Source organism: Ranitomeya variabilis, chromosome 1, assembly GCF_051348905.1.
Source record: "Ranitomeya variabilis isolate aRanVar5 chromosome 1, aRanVar5.hap1, whole genome shotgun sequence".
Lineage (NCBI taxonomy): Eukaryota > Metazoa > Chordata > Amphibia > Anura > Dendrobatidae > Ranitomeya > Ranitomeya variabilis.
Window position 1 is genome coordinate 865,036,769 of NC_135232.1, and position 18,960 is coordinate 865,055,728.

Here is an 18,960-nt window from a genome sequence, read left to right on the forward strand (position 1 = left end):
TCGCAAGTGCCGGGGGCCTGAGCCAGTGACGACACCGGCACCTGGCCCCCATAGCGCGGCGGTGTCCCCGCCTGCTCAGGACACCTGCACCTCTCCCCCAGCGACGAGAGGAGAGTGGGTTTTTTTGTTTGTTTTTATTAATCGCAGCATATGGGGCGTATTATTCTATGGAGCATCTTATGGAGCCATCAACCTTTATGGAGCATCTTATGGGGCCATTAACCTTTATGGAGCATCTTAGAGGGCCATCAACCTATATGGAGCAGCATATGGGGCATATTATTCTATGTTGCATCTTATGGGGCCATCAACCTTTATGGAGCATCTTATAAGGACATGAACCTTTATGGAGCAGCATATGGGGTATATTATTCTATGGAGCATCTTATGGAGCCATCAATCTTTATGAGCATTATATGGGGCATATTTTTCTATGGAGCATCTTATGGGGCAATCATTAACCTTTTATGCAGCATTGTATGGAGCGTATTTTAATATGGAGCATCTTATGGGGCCATTATTAACATTGTGCAGCATTATATGGGGCATATTTTTTGTATGGAACAACTTATGGGGCCCATCATGAATTTTTATGGAGCATTATATGGGGCATATTTTGTATGGAGCATCTTGTGGGGCCCATCATGAACTGTATGGAGCATTATATGGGGCTCCTGATTCAATATGGATATTCAAAAACATTTAACCTGTTGATGTCTCAATTAATTTAACTTTTATTGGTATGGATTTTTATTTTTTAAATTTACTAGTAGCTGCTGCATTTCCCACCCTAGGCTTATACTGGAGTCAATAAGTTTTCCCATTTTTTTGTGGCAAAATTAGGGGTCTCGGCTTATACTCTGGTCAGCTTATACTCGAGTATATACGGTAAGTTATTCTCATGCTTTAGTGTAGTGATTGTGGTGGTGTGGCAGAGCAGTGCCTTTTCCACTGCAGATTGATGACCCTGGGCTTCTCATGACAATGATGTGATTTCATTGCAAAGGTCTGCATCCTATCATTGCTGTTCATGCTCTTTCCAGATAACAATCTACTCATTTTCTCCTTTGTAATTCATGCACTAGTCAGGTTAGCATAAGCAGAAAGACTTGATTTTGTGTGTTCAAACAAGGTCTTTTCTTGCAATTTCTTATTTAAGAATATTTTTTATCTCTTTATACTGTTATTACATCTGATTGTTCCTATTCAATTATTTTTAATTGTGTAGATTATTATTCCTTGTTTGGTACGATGTGTCATGGATGTGAGTTTCCTATTGAAGCTGGAGATCGATTCCTTGAAGCTCTTGGACATACCTGGCATAACACTTGCTTTGTCTGCTCTGTGAGTATTCGTTTAGATACCAGCAATCTACTATACAGGAGCTTCTCTTTATTTCAGTTTTTCAATACAAAAAGTGAAACTCGTATATATTATATAGAGTCATTACAAACAGAATGATCTATTTCAAGTGTTTATTTCTGTTTATGTTGATGATTATGGCTTACAGCCAATGAAAACAAAAAAATGATTATCTCAGTAAGATAGAATAATTAACAAAAACACCTGCAAAGGCTTCCTAAGCATTTAAAAAGGTCTCTTAGTCTGTGTCAGTAGCTCCACAATCATGGGGAAGACTGCTGACTTGACAGATGTCCATAAGGCAGTCATTGACACACTCCACAAGGAGGATAAGACACAAAAGGTCATTGCTAAAGAAGCTGGCTGTTCAGAGTGCTGTATCCTAGCATATTAATGGAAAGTTGAGTGGAAGGAAATAGTGTGGTAAAAAAAGGTGCACCAAGATCACCGCAGCCTTGAAAGGATTGTTAAGAGAAGATCATTCAAAACTTTTGGGGAGATTCACAAAGAGTGGACTGCTGCTGGAGACATTGCTTTACAAGCCACCACACGCAGACTTATCCAGGACATGGGCTACAAGTGTCACATTCCCTCTGTCAAGCCACTGATGACCTATAGACAACGCCAAAAGTGTCTTACCTGGGCCAAAGAGAAAAAGAACTGGAGTGTTGCTCAGTGGTCCCAAGTGTTGTTTTCAGATGAAAGTAAATTTTGCATTTCATTTGGAAATCAAGGGCCCAGAGTCTGGAGGAAGAATAGAGAGGCACACAATCCAAGCTGCTTGAAGTTTAGTGTGAAGTTTCCACACTCAGTGATGGTTTGGGGAGCCATGTCATCTGCTGGTGTAGGTCCACTGTGTTTTATCAAGACCAAAGTTAGCGCAGCCGTCTACCAGGAAATTTTAGAGCACTTCATGCTTCCCTCTGCCAACAAGCTTTTTGGAGATGGAAATTTAATTCTCAGCAGGATTTGGCACTTGTCCACACTGCCAAAAGTACCAATACCTGGTTTAAAAACAACAGTATCACTGTGCTTGATTGGCCAGCAAACTCACCTCACCTTAACCTCATAGAGAATCTACGTGGTATTATCAAGAGGAAGATGAGAGACACCAGACCCAACAATGCAGGCGAGCTGAAGGCTGCTATCAAAGCAACCTGGGCTTCCATAACACCTCAGCAGTGCCGCAGGCTGATCACCTCCATGCCACGCTGCATTGGTGCAGTAATTGATGCAAAAGGAGCCCCTGACCAAGTATTGACTGCATTTACTGAACATACATTTCAGTAGGCCAACATTTCGGATTTTAAAATCATTTTTCAAGCTGGTGTTATAAAGTATTCTAATTTACTGAAATAATGATTTTTGGGTTTTCATTGGCTGTAAGCCATAATCATCAACAATAACAGAAATAAGCACTTGAAATAGATCACTCTGTTTGTAATGACTATATGATATGAGTTTCACTTTTTGTGTTGAAGAGCTGAAAATAATTAATAAATTAAGTTTTTGATGATATTCTAATTTTTTGAGAATCATCTGTATGTGTGTGTTACATTTGAAAGCATATAAAATATGTTATTTTAATGTATCAGAATAAATCTGCCTATTGGATGCAACAAAGTGTGGAGTGCAGTGTTCTCTGCTTTGGCTTTTATACAGGCTATGATAGTCACGCCTGATTGGCCACACTATCCCATGTGAAGTAATATCTGCAACTCACTATGGGGATGTATGCGTGGTCGCGCCTGATGTCATGTCAGCCTACTGTGACTGGCTGATAGACTCTTCACCGATATGTGAAAAAGTGGCTGCCATTTTTTTTTTGCCAATTTGGCACAAATCAAATCGTAAATTGTTCAAAATTGCTGGGAACTGCATTGCTTCAAATTGATTTGATCATCTCAATTCGAATAGTTAATTAAATCTCTGAAAAGACATTATCTTCATGGTGCTCATCATCAAAGCATGAAGAAAATAACCTGTTACTGTTTAGTCTGTTTTTGTTTGCAAAGAGTGCTTTCTGTCATATATATGCTTGTCTATGCAGTCTTTGCACAGAATTCCCAAAGAAAGCTACTAATCATTGTCCAGATATTACAATGAAACCCAGATAATGCTAACATACACTGATATATAATTTCACCAAATATTTTCATACTAAAAACAAATAATGACCTACCATAACCAGAAAAAAACTGATACAATTCCCAAACAATACCATCATACCTTACCCAAAGAAACAAAATGTACTGCCATACCTTGACAAAAATACAAAGCACACACATACTCCCCTACATATAGAAGTAAACCTAGACATAGTAACATGTTCTGAGTTGTCATTTGTTCTTTCTTCTAGGTGTGTTGTTCGAGTTTGGAGGGCCAAACGTTCTTTTCGAAGAAGGATAAACCACTTTGCAAAAAGCACGCCAATGCTGTTAACTTTTAATGACTCTTTCAAACCTCAGCGTGCCTCATATCCAAATATTGCTGTGAGAAATTGATATACCCTCATAATTAAGATTAAGGTTTCAATATACCACTCTTCTTCTTGTATGTAATATTTTGTATGTAAGAAACGCTACACTTTATTTGGGATCTACACAAGAGCATCTAATACAGTGAACTTCCTTAAAATAAGCCATACATTTACGGTAATTTATTTGGGTCTTCCTGTGGTATGTAGAACTGTGTGGTTAAATACTGCGTTTTACATGCATACTTTGCAAAATGCCATTGTTCTCAAGCCAAAATTGTCTGATCGGGTCATTTTTTTAAACATTAGGTTTTTTTTATGTAAATTCTTTTAAGAATTTTACCTATTTGATAAAAGGGAAGCCATCCTTTTATACATAATTTACCTGTAATTTGATGTATTTTAATCACTTTTAGGAGAGAAATTGACTCTAATATATATTTTAGCATGTCTGACTGGTCTGAATCTGGGGGATAAGTGTGATTTTCTATGATTAGATTAGTTTTATATTAAACGCTGATTTACAAAAAATATAGAGAAAGACTTCCCCTGCCCATGTAGAGTGATAGACCTCCAAGACCGAAAAAAACTTCTGTCACAAACACATTATTGTAGTGTAAGGCTATGTGCACATGGTGCGGATTTGCCTGTGGATCCGCAGCGGATTGGCCGCTGCGGATTCGGAGCAGTTTTCCATCAGGTTTACAGTACCATGTAAACTTATGGAAAACCAAATCCGCAGTGCCCATAGTGCGGAAAATACCAGGCGGAAATGCTGCGTTGTATTTTCTGCAGCATGTCAATTTTTTTTTGCGGATTCCACAGCGTTTTACACCTGTTCGTTAATAAGAATCCACAGGTGTAAAACCGCAGGTGGAATCTGCACAAAAAAACGCAGGAAATCTGCAGTAAATCTGCAGGTAAAACGCAGTGCGTTTTACCTGCAGATTTTTCAAAAACTGTGCGGAAAAATCCGCACACGAATCCGCAACGTGGTCACATGGCCTCAAGGTCTCTGTACTGTTCTTGCACAGGGGCCCTCCTTTTGTCTGTCGGACGCTGTTGAAAGATGAATATCATCGAAGATATAGCAAACTGATCTGTTCTCGCATCACTTTAATTCCAGAAATTTGCCTCCATGCTGGAGGGAAAACGACAAATCACCCAATATGTTCCCTAAATGTATTTTGTCTTAGTTATTCTAAGTAGCAAGATCTCACACCATAAAAATAACTTATTTTCTGTCATTGTAGTTACTAATGGGTGTGTTTTCTTGTAGGGTAGTAGTATATGTGATATATTGTTCTTTCATAGTGTACAGCACATAGACCCGACCATTGTTTCTAGAAACAAGGCTACAAAAAGATTAAAGCTTTAACATGTTGACCACATGTTTCAGGATTTGCACTAGTAGCTACAGTATTAGGCCACAGTGCAAACATTTTATTACATAATTGTTAGAGTTGAGCAAAAAGATTCATATTGCTCTGGTTGGAAATCCATTCTGGTCTTTCGTTGCAGCTGGACCTGCACATCTGGGCTTTCATCCTTGGGTCTTCTTCATTTTACTAGGTCCTGCAAAGTTATTATGTTACAAAACGTCACATTCTTTTGATGCACTCCTTCTGCAAGCATGCGCATAGCGGCAGAAATTTGACGCCTCAAAAATTGCAACATGGTGCGTTAGCTGCCCTCCGCCGCACACCGCGAAATGACGCATGCTTAAGCAAATGCAGGCGAACGCATGCACCTGCGTCCACAATTTAAAAGATATGAAATCAAGACGCATGCGGATGTATACGTCAGAAACGCTGCTGACACAACCGCAAATGTGAAACCGGCCTTAAACACTTGAATAAATCAGTTTGTTCAACTCTAATGGTGGTTTAGGAGGGATTAAACATATTAGTGAATGTAAGATATTAATTAAATATATGGTGAGTCTTTAGATATTATAATTTACCAACTGGTTGGCAATATCTGGCCCCCTGAAATTCAAGAATTATATGCTCAGCATGTTACAGCATCTGTAAGGCAACAAATCTGTCTAGTTAATATTACTTGTATAGCTGTTGTTAAATAATCTTTTTTTTTTTTTTTAAATACTAAACCAAGTTAAGGTAAAATTGGGATTGCGTTTTGATAACCCTGTAGGTTTTGGAAGTTTTTTGTTCAGTTTGTAAAACCTCTTCGACATTTAATTTCTTAAAGGAAATCTGTCTGCAAGTTTTTACTCGCCAAAATTATTTATATATGGATGTAGCTGTTTGAAAGAGAAGTCCAGCAATACCTTTTAGCAGATCGTTCTGCTCCTCCGTAACCGAGAAATCAGCATGTGAATTGATATGCAAATGAGGCTGAAGATCTGAAACATGTCACTCCAGCTCTATTCCTTGCTCGGCGCCACCTTCTCTTGCTTTACTCACTTTGCCCAAAGTGACTCAGCATAGCAGTTGTCAGTCAAGCAGGAGCAAGAAATACTGTGTCCTGTGTAGAGTTGAGCGAATTTTTCCAAATTCCTTTCTGATTACGATTGGTGGCGATTATTGTTTTTGCAATATTCGCCAAACATCATTTGAGTCAGTGGGAGTAGAAATTTCCAAATATATTCGGAACCGATCATCAAACATAAATTCAGTACTAATAGGGTACCAATATGGCACGTATATGGCAAATTCAGATTTGGCTACCAATTCCGAACATATTTGCTCAACTCTAGTCAGTAGATCTGTAGTGACAGAGGCTTTAGATCTTCAGCCTCATTTCCATATCACTTCAAACACTGATTGCTCAGTAATGGAGGAACAAACTGCCCATGTAAAGGCATTGTTAAACTTTTCTTCCTGCATTTAAATAGTTTTGGGGGGTTAAATCTAGCTGACAGATTCCCTTTAATTTAAGGAATATCAAGGACACTAAACATGAAAGAAACCCGCTAACGCTTTCTCTTTAGTGACCAATTTATACTAATTTTTCATGACTTTACCCTGAATCAACAAGTCATTAGATTTACTGATACTTTGCTTTTTTCCGATCTTTTATGTTATGGTATGTTTCTAAACCTTGGTAACTGCAGAGATTAAACTCATGTCAGATACTTAAGGTGTTACTCAAGATTGCATGGAATGATATTCCGTAACTAGCTAAACATTCTAAGATATATGTGTGAAGATATATGCAAACCTACATAAACATTCGCACATGCGATGTGCTGCTGCCGCACTCTTTGGTTTGTATAGAATACAGTCACAGCAGCTTGCCTCTGGTCACACTTGCTTCATACCCTTGGAAGGTGCTGCTCAGTTCTTTTTGCCTCTTTGTGGTATATTATTGGAGGTGGTGAGTGCTTCCTTAGTTGGCTGACGACTCCTTCCATCGGCCAAAGCATATTTTTAATTAGCAATAGATCCGACCTGCCCTTTAAATAAGCTTTTGGCCAAGGAGAAGCATATTTGATGGAAACGGTTAGTCCCCTCCAGAGAAAGGTTGTTTTGTCGTGTCCAGTGGACACTAGTGATGAGCGAACGTGCTCGGATAAGGTGTTAAAATTGTGCTAAAAATAATGGGAGAAAAACAATGTACCTTTTTAAATTTGGCACAAAAAATGGAATATAGCACCATTTCCACGTTGCTGTCTCTAGGGGTCGCTGCAGCTTATATTATTTCTGCATGATGATTTTTCTAATGTCTTTCACAAGCCATTCCACTTAATCATTGGCCACAGCAGCCCCGACTTTCTAATAAAAGGTATCACACCCACAAGATTCCTATATTGTTTCTCCCACTGAGAGCGCTCTATAACTTTCTAATGGACATGTCAGTCTAGAGGCCAGCGATTGGCTGCTATAGTCACGTGGTGTGATGCACTACTAGGCTCCAGACTATTGCTTAGATAATGGAACAGGAAGATGCATTGAATTTGAATATTTTTTTTCTACATTTTTTGGCTTGTAGGGAGGGCTGACAATAATGTCTATCATTTTATTTACATGATTTCCTTTACATGGTGATTGGTAATATTTTAGGGTTTCCTTTTATTTGTTATTTTCATTAGAATAAACATATTTCAACCCAAAAATAGAATCATATATAATCAGAATATTGTTTTACAGAGAATCTGTGAGCAGGTTTTTGCTATGTATCTGAGAGTACCATGATGTGGGGCCTAATGCCAGTGATCTGTCACTTATTGGGCTGTGTTTTGTTTCAGTAAAATCAGTGTTTTATCAGCAGGAGATTATCACTAGAGGACTAGGTGTCTTGTGCCTTCTGGTCCAACCACGCCCCCACCGTTGCTTAGCAGCTTTGTCAATACACATTGCAGGCAGAAAGCTGCCTATCAGTGGTGTGGAGGTGGGGTCATACATAGCTCAGCATTCTGCAGCTGAGGAAAAGGTGACTATCACAACTGCAGGATCCAGTAAACTGAGTGATACATTGCTGGAATTAGGGTCTCTGATATATACATATAGATTTCCTGGATGCCTAGTGCTTATAGTAATAGATGTTACCCTTACATCACGGTGTCTAGCGTAGCGTGGGGGGTACAATAGTTAGTCAATCATGAGGCACCAAAGTAGTACGATCCGTTGTACTTCACATACTCCCACAGATGAATATGCTGTATTATTTGGAAGCACCAAAAATTTGAATCATAAAAATTGGAATAGTTTAGTGTGTTTATGCTATGAGTAATGCTCATTTGATACGTTACCGTCACAGTAAAAGTGAAACTCTGAATACCTCATTCCATTGGCAGCCAAAGGGCCCATGAGAATGCTGACCACAGTGCCCCATCATAAGGCCTGCAGAAGTGCCCTGCTATACTGCTGCGCCCAGTGCCATGCTCTTAAGGACAGCCTAGCAAAGTACGCTTCCTCGGAGCGTGGGAGTTACAGTACATGTATTCTCCATGGGAAGAGGAAAGGTGTAGACGTTGCCAGACACCTTTCATGTGGTTACCTTTCTCCCTTGAAAACGTTGGATCAGTAAACTGAAATTTAACATAACATGCCTCATCATTCAAGGCTTGGGGAGAAAAGGGGAACAAAAAAATGGAACATTGACCATACACCTATTAGATGGTCAGCAGGTCTCGCTGAAATGAAAGGATGGCGACATTAGTCTAACGTCGGGGATGGATCTGCTTCTGGCTCAGCAATCTAACAAAAAAAAAAAAATACTATCAGTGTTTCTTTGGTTCTTCTAGGTGCGTTCATTATTACTACCGCTATGGATTTGTTCTTTCCTGCCCTTTCCAGGCACTGGTCCCCTTAACTTTGTCACATGTCATTACTTTATTTTTGTGAAAACTGCTTATCTTGACTTTGCTAACACAATAGCCTCGACATTCTTGCATTAACCCTCTACTTAATAGTTAGATGATACTGTATAGTTTCACGGTAGGCCGCAAACCAGTACTTTTCTTCTAGTCTGAACTGTAGCTAGCAGCGCTGACATCTACTGGCCAATATATGAGCTACATCACTTCATGAACAAAATAAAAATGGAACCATGCACACTAAAATAAGAGAACTAACCACTTTCTGAATGTCATGGCCTTGTAATAAAGTGTACTGGTAAGGTACAACAGACCTGTTTCCCAATTGCCAAAATACTATGTCAGTAAATAATATCCTGTAACACTGTTAGACCTTTGCCTCAAGCAATAAACACGTTAATTTTCAGTTCACAATGAAAAACTGGTTTCATAATTTTCCTTATTTTTAATTTAACTTTTGTTAAGAAACTGCGGTCTTGTGTAAGCTGACAAGTATTTTTTTTTACATATATGTATATTTCAATGTGTTAATATAGTAATCCGTATTTATTAACGAGAAACAACGCCGGCTGTATTAAAAATTAAGGCTAAATGCAGTTGGAATATGAGTGCTTATAAGCAAAGCTCGGTACGGGTACCTGGTGTTAGAGACTTTCTATGCACATTTGTGTGGCATGAAGAGTAGATGGTTTCCTATGTATTCTATAGGTAAATTAATCTTAATGCGATTTTACTGGTGTACTGCCTTATGTCATGCCCTAGGGTGTACATGGGATATGCACACATATTCCTATTTTATGTTACATGCATGGTGTAGACCAGAAAATCTGCTCACAACATAATGTGTATTTGACAAAGAAATTAAACCTTTAATTTTTCTATAAAAGTTTTAAATTAAGACAGAACACAGTGAACGAAATCTTTAGTTGTGACCTCCATTTCTGTCTGCTGCTGGCTTTGTAAAATTTCAGATATTGACCAATATGACTTCCTGGGGATTTGTATTCGATAGTGATGAGCAAACGTGCTCAGATCTTATCCGAGCATGTTCAGGTGTTATCTGAGCATCTTGGAGTGCTCATATATTATGTTTGAGTTCCTGCGGCTGCATGTGTTGAGGCTAACAGCCACAAGTCATGCAGCCGCAGGTACTCAAACATAATATACGAGCACCCCCAGATGCTGGCAGAACACCTGAGCTTGCTCAGATAAGACGTTATTCAGCATGTTCGCTCATCACTAGTATTCACTATATTATATAGATCCTCTCTCACAGGCACGAGAGCTACATATGTACACTATGTTCCAAATTATTATGCAAATGACATTTTTATCGGATTTTCCTAAATGGTTGGTGCAAATGACAGTCAGTCTAATAAGTCATCACCCGTTAGAGTATACATCGAATTTTATTGAAGAAACTTCCCAATGATAACAGTATAATCTCCAAAATGAATAAAAACTTAAAATGCACTGTTCCAAATTATTAGGCACAGTAGAATTTCTAAACATTTGATATGTTTTAAAGAACTGAAAATGCTCATTTGTGGAATTTGCAGCATTTGGAGGTCACATCCACTGAACAAAAAAGCTATTTAACGCCAAAACATCCTAACAGGCAAAGTTACATGTTAACATAGGACCCCTTCTTTGATGTCACCTTCACAATTCTTGCATCCATTGAACTTGTGAGTTTTTGGAGAGTTTCTGCTTGTATTTCTTTGCGTAAAGTCAGAATTGCCCCCCAGAGCTGCTGTTTTGATGTGAACTGCCTCCCACCCTCATAGATCTTTTGCTTGATGATACTCTAAAGGTTCTCTATAGGATTGTGGTCAGGGGAAGATGGTGGCCACACCATGAGTTTATCTCCTTTTATGCCCATAGCAGCCAATGACTCAGAGGTATTATTTGCAGCATGAGATGGTGCATTGTCATGTATGAAGATGATTTTGCTCCTGAAGGCACATTCCTGCTTTTTATACCATAAAGGAAAGTTGTCAGTCAGAAACTCTATATACTTTCCAGAGGTCATTTTCACACCTTCAGGAACCTTAAAGGGCCCTACCAGCTGTTTCCCCATGATTCCGGCCCAAAACATGACTCCTCCACCTCCTTGCTTTGGTTGCAGCCTTGTTGGGACATGGTGGCCATCCACCAACCATCCACTACTCCATCCATCTGGACCATCCAGGGTTGCCTGACACTCATCAGTAAGCAAGATTGTTTGGAAATTAGTCTTCGTGTATGTGTGGGCCCACTGCAACCATTTCTGCTTGTGAACACTGTTTAAGGGTGGCCGAATAGTAGGTTTATGCACCACAGCAAGCCTTTGAAGGATCCTACACCTTGAAGTTCGAGGGACTCCAGAGGCACCAGCAGCTTCAAATATCTGTTTGCTGCTTTGTAATGGCTTTTTAGCAGCTGCTCTCTTAATCCAATGAACTTGCCTGGCAGAAACCTTCCTCATTATGCCTTTATCAGTACAAACACATCTGTGCTCAGATACAGCCACAAATCTCTTAACAGTACGATGATCACGCTTAAGTTTTCGGGAAATTTCTACTGTTTTCATCCCTTCACCAAGGCATTGCACTATTTGATGCTTTTCAACAGCAGAGAGATCCTTTTTCTTTTCCATGTTACTTGAAAACTGTGACCTGCTTAACCCCTTACTGACCTCGGACGGGATAGTACGTCCGAGGTCAGCTCCCCTGCTTTGATGCAGGGCTCCGCGGTGAGCTCGCATCAAAGCCGGGACATGTCAGCTGTTTTGAACAGCTGACATGTGCCCGCAATAGCGGTGGGTGAAATCGCGATTCACCCGCCGCTATTAACTAGTTAAATGCCGCTGTCAAACGCAGACAGCGGCATTTAACTACCGCATCCGGCCGGGCGGCCGGAAATGAGCGCATCGCCGACCCCCGTCACATGATCGGAGGTCGGCGATGCTTCTGAATAGTAACCATAGAGGTCCTTGAGACCTCTATGGTTACTGATCGCCGGTAGCTGTGAGCGCCACCCTGTGGTCGGCGCTCACAGCACACCTGCAATTCTGCTGCATAGCAGCGAACATAAGATCGCTGCTATGTAGCAGAGGCGATCGGGTTGTGCCTGCTTCTAGCCTCCTATGGAGGCTATAGAAGCATGGCAAAAGTAAAAAAAAAAGTTAAAAAAAATGTGAAAAAAATAAAAAAAATATAAAAGTTTAAATCACCCCCCTTTCGCCCCATTCAAAATAAATCAATTAAAAAAAAAATCAAATCTACACATATTTGGTATTGCCGCGTTCAGAACCGCCCGATCTATCAATAAAAAAAAGCATTAATCTGATTGCTAAACGGCATAGCGGGAAAAAAATTCGAAACGCCAGAATTATGTTTTTTTGGTCGCCGTGACATTGCATTAAAATGCAATAACGGGCGATCAAAAGAATGTATCTGCACCAAAATGCTATCATTTAAAACGCCAGCTCGGCACGCAAAAAATAAGCCCTCAACCGACCCCAGATCATGAAAAATGGAGACGCTACGAGTATCGGAAAATGGCGCAATTTTTTATTTGTTTTTTTTAGCAAAGTTTGGACATTTTTTTCACCACTTAGATAAAAAATACCCTAGTCATGTTAGGTGTCTATGAACTCGTACTGACCTGGAGAATCATAATGGCAGGTCAGTTTTAACATTTAGTGAACCTAGCAAAAAAGCCAAGCAAAAAACAAGTGTGGGATTGCACTCTTTTTGCAATTTCACCGCACTTGGAATTTTTTTCCCGATTTCTAGTACAAGACATGGTAAAACCAATGATGTCGTTCAAAAGTACAACTCGTCCCGCAAAAAATAAGCCCTCACATGGCCAAATTGACAGAAAAATAAAAAAGTTATGGCTCTGGGAAGGAGGGAAGTGAAAAACGAAAACGGAAAAACGGAAAATCCCAAGGTCATGAAGGGGTTAATAATGTGGAACATCATTTATAAGTAGTTTTCCTTTAATTAGAATCACCTGGAAAACTAATTATCACATGTGTTTAAGATTGATTTCAGTGATCCATTGAGCCCTGAGACACAATACCATCCACGAGTTTATTTGAAAAACAAAACAATTAAATCTTTGACACTTAAATCCAATTTGTATAATAATTTGGAACACAGTGTAGAAGGTGACACAGTAATCATCTACACGCCTAATTTTATTCTGGAGGTTGTAATATACAAGTCACATTGGTAGAATATAGAAAACGTGGAAAAATGAATCCGTGGCTCAGAAACCATGTATGATCTCTTGATGTGTATACCACTATTAAGTTTTTGGTTTTGTTTTGTTTTCGTGTGGCTCCACTCATTCTGTTATTGTCTCCATTTCCTTGTGTTGGTACTAAATTTGAACTTTCGGTGTTGGTGTTCGTCTATATGAAATCCAAATTGGTGTTTAAAGAGCACATTATCAATAAAAGCTTTGGTGGAACAAGTGTACTTGTGTTTTATATGCAGAAACACATAACCTTCAGAATGCATGCTACATTAATATTCAGAATTTATTGTAGCGTTCTTGTAGAAAAACATTTTGGTGCCATATTCACATAAGCGCTGCACTGAAAGACTATATATTGTTTTGGAATGCTATGCCTTAAAAAGCATTATGTAAAAAATCAAGTGAGTGCTAAACCTATAAAAAAAACTTATTTTGTCCCAATAAGGAACTTAAAGCAACAAAGGTATAATTATATGCACCTGAAAATATGCAGCATAATTGACCAAAAAATTAGAAAGTATTGGCAGTGACAAATTGAGAAAACAAATTGGCTAGTCCTTGAAACCGGTTCTAAAGGAATTTAATAATAACTTATGACATTACTGGTTTATGATGAGAAGTTGTAAAAATGGATGTTTAAGGGGTATTGAGGAAATGATTTTGCAGCCCTTACTATAATATACAGTTACTTTCAAAACTGTTTGGCTCCCTGGAACTTTTGAACCTTTTCCCACATATCATGCTTCAAACATAAAGATACCAAATGTAAATTTTTGGTGAAGAATCAACAAGTGTAACACAATTGTGAAGTTGAACGAAATGTATTGGTGGTTTAAAATTTTTGTGGAAATTCAAAAACTGAAAAGTGTGGCGTGCAATATTATTCGGCCCCTTTATGTTCAGTGCAGCAAACTCACTCCAGAAGTTCATTGTGGATCTCTGAATGATCCAATGTTGTCCTAAATGCCTATTGATGATAAATATAATCCACCTGTGTAATTGGAACACCCGCCAGGGCCATGGGGTACCTGGGGTTCGGTGTTCACAGGGGGACGTCACGGTGGCGACCCGGTCCGTGGCCCTGGGCGCCCATGTATAAGGGGAAATTGATTAAAGTTTGTGTTCGTGACGCCACCTGTGGTGTTCGGTCAGTGGGGACCGACGCTGCTTTAAGGGGTCCTCTGGGGTGATGTTATTGCTGCTACATGGTATAACTTCCCACAGGTCAAGTATATCCCCAGGGCTCCCTGTGTGTAGATGGAAGATGGTGAATGGTGCAGTATAGAACAAGGACACAGGTTTGCAGTCTCTTTACCTGGTTTACTGAAGACTTCAGGCAGCCACAGTCCAGGGTACAAGATCACAGGACAGGCAGGGTCCGGCCGGCTTGGAAGCAAATTCAGAGTCCCCTTTACCAGGTGAAGTTAAAAGCCTTCCTCATAGCGCAATAGTATTGTAGTCCCTTACTGCCTACGGCTCCTGATAAGGTCCTCACAGTTCTTCTCTGTCCTCCATAAAAGTGGGACATAAACCCGTATGGCAGGTGCCTTTTTACAGGATCTCTATCATGACCCGGACTCTGTGTCACTGTGCCTCCTGGGTATTATGGCGGACTGTTATGATCCCTAGTGGCTGAGGATCACAAATAGATCAGCAAGTGATTAAACTAAGGACGAGCTCTAGGGAGATGGTAACTGGACTGATCGCAAATCTGAACCTATCCAAAACAACTAGAGGTAGCCGGTGAACGTGCCTAAAAAATTCCTAGACGTCTCGAGCCAGCCTGAGGAACTAGCTACCCCTAAAGAGAAAGAAAGACCTCGCTTGCCTCCAGAGAAATAGTCCCCAAAGATATAGAAGCCCCCAACAAATATTAACGGTGAAGTAAGAAGAAGGCACATACATAGGGATGAAATCAGATTCAGCAAAAGAGGCCCACTAGTACTAGAAAGCAGAAAATAGAGCAGGGGTCTATGCGATCAATAAAAAACCCTTACAAAATATCCATCCTGAGATTTCAAGAACCCACACACCAACTAACGGTGTGTGGGGAGAAACTCAGCCCACTAGAGCAACCAGCAAGCGAGGGAATTACATTTTAGCAAGCTGGAACAGAAAACATGATAAACACTGCTGATCAAAAAATGAGCAAACAAAACTTAGCTTATCCTGGATGGACTGGGAGCAAGGTAGTCAGAAGGAATCTGAGTAGCACTGATTACATCGACAGCCGGCAACAAGTGGAAGTAAAACAGAGCTATATAGGAACCTCCCAGAGGATAACGAACCAGCTGATAGCCAGAGACCAGCAGGATAACAGGCAAATCCACCAGGGGGAGCCCAAAGCAAAAGTCACACCATACCACCAGTGACCACAAGAGGGAGCCTGAACACAGAGTTCAGAACAGCGGACAAGTGATGAGTAATCCAGCTTTCCTGCTGGTTTCTGCTGTCAGTCTGAGTCCCTCACTGTTATGACCCCAGTGGACAGGGTCTCAGAGGAACGTGTAAGTCTGCAAGATACAAAAATCCAGCTCATAGGGCTGTGGTAACTGGGTTGACCAAATAGCTACTCCTAACGCCAACACTAGAAGTAGCCGGGGATCATGCCTACGGTGATCGCTAGATGACTCGCGCCAGCCGGAGAATCTAACTACCCCTAGGAGAAGAAAACAAAGACCTCTCTTGCCTCCAGAGAAAGGGACCCCAAAGCAAGATACAAGCCCCCCACAAATAATAACGGTGAGGTAAGAGGAAATGACAAACAGAAATGAACCAGGTTTCAGCAAAGAGAGGCCAGCTTACTAATAGCAGAATATAGCAAGATAACTTATCTGGTCAACAAAAACCCTATAAAAATCCACGCTGGAGATTCAAGAACCCCCGAACCGTCTAACGGTCCGGGGGGAGAACACCAGCCCCCTAGAGCTTCCAGCAAAGGTCAGGATACAGATAGGAACAAGCTGGACAAAAATACCAAACAAAACAAAAGCAAAAAGCAAAGAAGCAGACTTAGGTTGAAAAACAGGAACCAGGATCAGAGGACAAGAGCACAACAGATTAGCTCTGATTTCAACGATGCCAGGCATTGAACTGAAGGTCCAGGGAGCTTATATAGCAACGCCCCTGAACTAACGGCCCAGGTGAGGATATAGGAAAAGACAGAAGCTCCAGAGTCAAATCACTAATGACCACTAGAGGGAGCAAAAAGCAAAATCACAACAGTACCCCCCCCCCTTAGTGAGGGGTCACCGAACCCTCACCACGACCACCAGGGCGATCAGGATGAGCGGCGTGAAAGGCACAAACTAAATCGGCCGCATGAACATCAGAGGCGACCACCCAGGAATTATCTTCCTGACCATAGCCCTTCCACTTGACCAGGTACTGAAGCCTCCGCCTGGAGAGACGAGAATCCAAGATCTTCTCCACCACGTACTCCAACTCGCCCTCAACCAACACCGGAGCAGGAGGCTCAGCAGAAGGAACCACAGGCACAACGTACCGCCGCAACAAGGACCTATGAAACACGTTGTGGATAGCAAACGACACAGGAAGATCCAGGCGAAAGGATACAGGATTAAGAATTTCCAATATCTTGTAAGGACCAATAAAACGAGGTTTAAACTTGGGAGAGGAAACCTTCATAGGAACAAAGCGGGAAGAAAGCCACACCAAATCCCCAACACGTAGTCGGGGACCCACACCGCGGCGGCGGTTGGCAAAGCGCTGAGCCCTCTCCTGTGACAACTTCAAGTTGTCCACCACAAGATTCCAGATCCGCTGCAAAATATCCACCACAGAATCCACCCCAGGGCAGTCAGAAGGTTCCACATGACCCGAAGAAAAACGAGGGTGGAAACCAGAGTTGCAGAAAAACGGCGAAACCAAGGTGGCGGAACTAGCCCGATTATTAAGGGCAAACTCAGCCAACGGCAAGAAGGTAACCCAATCGTCCTGATCAGCAGAGACAAAACACCTCAAATAAGCCTCCAAAGTCTGATTAGTTCGCTCCGTCTGTCCATTAGTCTGAGGATGGAAAGCAGACGAAAACGACAAGTCAATGCCCATCCTACTACAAAAGGATCGCCAGAATCTGGAAACGAACTGGGATCCTCTGTCTGACACAATATTCTCAGGGATGCCGTGCAAACGAACCACGTTCTGGAAAAACACAGGAACCAGATCGGAAGAGGAAGGCAGCTTAGGCAAAGGAACCAAATGGACCATCTTGGAGAAGCGATCACATATCACCCAGATAACAGACATGCCCTGAGACACCGGAAGATCAGAAATGAAATCCATGGAGATATGTGTCCAAGGTCTCTTAGGGACAGGCAAGGGCAAGAGCAACCCGCTGGCACGAGAACAGCAAGGCTTAGCTCGAGCACAAGTCCCACAGGACTGTACAAATGACCGTACATCCCTAGACAAGGAAGGCCACCAAAAGGATCTGGCCACCAGATCTCTGGTGCCAAAAATTCCTGGGTGACCTGCCAACACCGAGGAATGAACCTCGGAAATGACTCTGCTGGTCCACTTATCAGGCACAAACAGTCTGTCAGGTGGACAAGAATCAGGTCTATCAGCCTGAAATCTCTGCAACACACGTCGCAGATCTGGAGAAATAGCTGACAAGATAATACCATCCTTAAGAATACCAACAGGTTCAGCGACTCCAGGAGCATCAGGCACAAAGCTCCTGGAAAGAGCATCGGCCTTCACATTCTTTGAACCTGGTAAATACGAGACAACAAAGTCAAAACGGGAGAAAAACAATGACCAGCGGGCCTGTCTAGGATTCAGGCGTTTAGCAGACTCGAGATACATCAGATTTTTGTGATCAGTCAAGACCACCACACGATGCTTAGCACCCTCGAGCCAATGACGCCACTCCTCAAATGCCCATTTCATGGCCAACAACTCCCGATTGCCCACATCATAATTTCGCTCCGCAGGCGAAAACTTCCTAGAGAAAAAGGCGCAAGGTCTCATAACAGAGCAACCAGGGCCTCTCTGCGACAAAACGGCCCCTGCTCCAATCTCTGAAGCATCCACCTCAACTTGAAAGGGAAGCGAGACATCAGGCTGGCACAAAACAGGCGCCGAAGTAAACCTACGTTTCAACTCCTGGAAAGCCTCCACGGCAGCAGGAGCCCAATTAACCACATCGGAGCCCTTCTTGGTCATATCCGTCAAAGGTTTCACAATGCTAGAAAAGTTAGCGATAAAACGACGGTAGAAGTTAGCGAAACCCAAGAACTTCTGAAGACTCTTAACTGACGAGGGCTGAGTCCAATCAAGAATAGCTCGGACCTTGACTGGGTCCATCTCCACAGCAGAAGGGGAAAAAATGAACCCCAAAAAGGGAACCTTCTGTACACCAAAAAGACACTTTGAGCCCTTGACAAACAAAGAATTTTCACGCAAAATTTTAAAGACCATCCTGACCTGCTCCACATGCGAGTCCCAATTATCAGAAAAAACCAGAATATCATCCAGATAAACGATCAGAAATTTATCCAGATAGTTCCGGAAAATGTCATGCATAAAGGACTGAAAAACTGAAGGGGCATTAGAGAGCCCAAAAGGC

General features: G+C 41.4%; 1 protein-coding gene across 1 annotated transcript in view; it reads left to right on the forward strand.

Moving 5' to 3' along the window:
* PDLIM5 (PDZ and LIM domain 5) overlaps window positions 1–13,584 on the forward strand; it is a 320,904-nt gene extending 307,320 nt beyond the window's left edge. Inside the window, exons 19-20 of the mRNA XM_077277339.1 lie at window positions 1,229–1,344; window positions 3,722–13,584. Coding sequence (XP_077133454.1) covers window positions 1,229–1,344; window positions 3,722–3,811 — 206 coding nt within the window. The 3' untranslated portion in view covers window positions 3,812–13,584. The remainder of the gene's footprint in view (window positions 1–1,228; window positions 1,345–3,721) is intronic.
* Window positions 13,585–18,960: the final 5,376 nt, after the last annotated feature.